This window comes from Mixophyes fleayi, chromosome 11 (genome assembly GCF_038048845.1).
Source record: "Mixophyes fleayi isolate aMixFle1 chromosome 11, aMixFle1.hap1, whole genome shotgun sequence".
In the NCBI taxonomy this organism is placed as follows: domain Eukaryota; kingdom Metazoa; phylum Chordata; class Amphibia; order Anura; family Limnodynastidae; genus Mixophyes; species Mixophyes fleayi.
Genome location: NC_134412.1, coordinates 80852897 through 80856398, shown reverse-complemented (window position 1 = coordinate 80856398; position 3502 = coordinate 80852897). Strand labels below are relative to the sequence as shown.

At 36.6% G+C, this 3502-nt stretch overlaps 1 protein-coding gene across 1 annotated transcript; it reads left to right on the top strand.

Annotated features, from left to right (window-relative positions):
- The first annotated feature begins 564 nt into the window (after positions 1-564).
- Positions 565-1509, top strand: LOC142106663 (olfactory receptor 5AR1-like). Its single transcript, XM_075189655.1, has one exon. It carries the CDS (start codon positions 565-567, stop codon positions 1507-1509), a length of 945 nt encoding a protein of 314 aa, XP_075045756.1.
- Positions 1510-3502: the final 1993 nt, after the last annotated feature.

Sequence of the window (3502 nt, the reverse complement as noted above, 5' to 3'; positions counted from 1 at the left end):
ATTATACAATGTATTCTTCTATACATCCCCGTGTCCAATATCTAAAAATATATCATTTAAAATTCACAGGTAAATATTTGCAACTTGTATACATGAAAAAATAGCAATGGCTCACTGCTGGTAAAAATAAAATATGATAAATACAAATGATATACTAATAAGTGGATAAAAATAATTATTAAGAATGAATAAAAGATCAATAGCTGCATAATCAATGCAATGTTTTGCAAACCTGTAGAGGATTACCCATTTAAAACAAATTAAACATGAAAAGTTTTAAATTGTATTCGATAGATTATATTTAATTTCCAAACAGTTACATTTTAATAAAATAGTATACTTTTAGACAAGGTAATTAAAAGGAAAAATCGTAGAAAACAGAATCATATGTTCCGGAGCTGATTTACAGTTTAATCGGGATCCTTTCGCGAAACAAAACAACATAAATAACAATATACACTGTATACAATTGTTATGAATATTTATTTCTTACATATTTATGTTAATGCATTGTATTTTATATGAACATTCTTATCTTTTTTTGTGACAGAAATAAAGAACAAAATGGGCAATGGCAATCATACCAGTATAACAGTATTTATTCTGGTGGGACTTTCAGACGTTCCCCAAACCCAGATACTACTTTTTTTCCTGTTTCTAGGTATCTATGTAATTAGCTTACTGGGAAATATTTCTATAATTCTTATATACATATTTTGTCCAAGTCTTAACACACCTATGTTCTTTTGTCTTACAAATTTATCCTTCTTAGAAATTTGTTACATATCCTCTACTGTTCCCAAAATGTTGTTCGATTTTTTAGCAGAGCATAAAACCATCTCATTCTATGGCTGTGCTGTACAAATGTACTGTTTTTTGTTACTGGGTAGTACGGAATGCTATATCCTGGCAACAATGGCCTATGACCGATATAATGCCATATGTCACCCACTTTTATATCGTGTCATCATGAATCAAAGAGTTTGCATATGTCTTATATTTGGGTCATGGATGATTGGAGCGGTTAATGCTGTAATACAAACTGCGCTTACATTTACACTGCCGTTCTGTGGTGCCAATAAAGTTAACCATTTTTTTTGCGACATCCCACCGGTATTGGAACTGGCCTGTGCAGACACCTGGATCAATGAAGTTATAGTTGTTGCCATTTGCGGCTGCGTTATTGTTGGGTCATTTATGCTAATTATCATCTCTTACATTTGCATCTTTTGTACAATACAAAATATCAGCCTTGTCTCAGGACGGAAGAAAGCTTTCTCAACCTGCCTGTCTCACTTCATGTCTGTAACTATATTTTACGGCTCTGGTATTTTTATGTACATGCGTCCAAAGTCAAGCTATTCTATGAACGAGGACAGGCTCATTGCTGTTATGTACACAATTATTGCCCCTACATTAAACCCGTTTATATACACTCTCAGGAATAATGATGTGAAAGTCGGTGTCACGAGGATGCTTCGTCAAACATTGAAATGCTGTTTGGAATAGAATGTTCATTCTCAGCTGTTCCATTCTGGTCACTCTAGCATTCTACAGTTTATTTGTAAGCCAATCAGTAAATAAGGGTCATTTAAAGGGATTTTTTATATTTATATCTTAATATACTTGAATTGTCCACCAATCCTCTCTAATATGATGGCTCTTCATAGTGGAAAACAGTGTGTGGCCCAGGCGCTATTCAGGGGAACGCCAACACCAAATGGCTATATGGTGGGGCACTACTCTTCCTTCCAGCTATGAACATTAGAGTTGCATGGTGTATCTGTCTACCTTGTTAGAAATTATGTTGGAAATTGTCCCAGTAAATAGGTGATAATAAAAGTTATTTTGAAAATCAGTTATATCTGGTCTACTTTCAATCTAAAAGTTATTTTGGGGTGCAGTGTGAGGTGTCACAATGAGAAAATGTCATTGTTTTATTGATATAATAATCAGATACATAAGATGCAACTTTACAAAATGATTCTTATTCTCATATGTTAGGAAGATGATTCTTTCAGTGAACATGTTAACATACAGTGAATACGACTAGACACAAGAGCTGACACATGTGGTTACTCTGATTAAAAAAAATAAATTAAAACTCTTTAGTCAGTATTTTATATTATTTATATATTTTATATATTGTAGTTTTAAGCAAGAGCATAAATAGGAGTACTAAAACATGGATACTAATTTTAAAATCCTGGGTTGTCTACTTTCTGAAAATGTATAGATTGGGGGACTGCAATCAATCATGTTTTATTGAGCACACAAGATGTATCTATTCAGCATTGGGCCTGGCATTTTAGTTGGGTGGGGAGGGACAAAAAAAGGATCAGGTCCCTACAGCTAGAGAAATTAATAAAAACCGAAAAGCTAGAATAACTGGTTTGGAAAAGTGATTCTGATTTAATGCTATGTAGAGCCACCTTTTGCTGTAATTACAGCCATCAGTCTGTTTATATATGTCTCTACCAGCTTTGTGCTGCTAGATTGGGGAATATTTTTTCCTTGCGGAATTCATCAAATTCAGTCAAATGTTGCGGTGAATGGCGATGGACCACTCTCTTCAAGTCCATCCACAAATTTTCTTTAGGATTTAGGTCAGGACTTGACCAGTTAAGGACATTCATCTTCCTATCCTCACGCCACTGCATTGTTTTCTTGGTGGGATATTTTGGGTCCTTGTTGTGCTGGGAGGTGAACCATCTGCCCATCTTCAGCTGCCTAGTAGGGGGCTGCAGGTTTTTCTTGAGAATTTGGGTGCACTTGGCAGCATCCATCTTCCCTGCATTCCTGACCAATCCCCCACTCCCTGCTGAAGAGATACATCTACACAAATTAATATTGCCATCCTCATGCTCCACAATAGGTATGGTGTGTTTTGTGTGGTGTGCTGTGTTTGGTTTGCCCCATAGATAGCGCTTGCTGTTCAGTCCAAAACATTCTATCTTGGTCTCATCTCCCATATAACCTTTTTCCACGTGGCATTAGGATCCTCCAAGGTTTTTTTGCAACGCTCAAATGAGACTGAGAATGGCAGTTTTTCAGTACAGGCTTCTTTCTTGCCAGCCTGCCATATAGGACAGCTTTGTGTACAGCTTCTGAGATAGTTGTCACATGCACAGACCAATCAAGCTTAGCCACAAAGACTTGTAAGTCCTTGAAAGTTGCCATTGGCCTCATTGTAGCTTCCAAGATCAATATCCTCCTGGCTCTGCCATCTAGCTTGGAGGGGCGGCCTGATCTAGGCAAGGTGTTGGTGGAACCATACGCTTTCCACTTCTTAATAATGAGGGAGAGTAAAAGCCATTGAGATTTTTTTGTATCCTCCTCCTAACTTGTTCCTTTCCACAATTTTATCCCGGAGCACCTTTCCAACCATGGTGAATTCTTTGCCTTACCATGAACTACTACTATTGGAATCCTCAAAGAACAGCTGGTTTTATGCTGAAGAAATAAAAACCACTACAATTGAAGTCAGGTGGTGGATATTTTG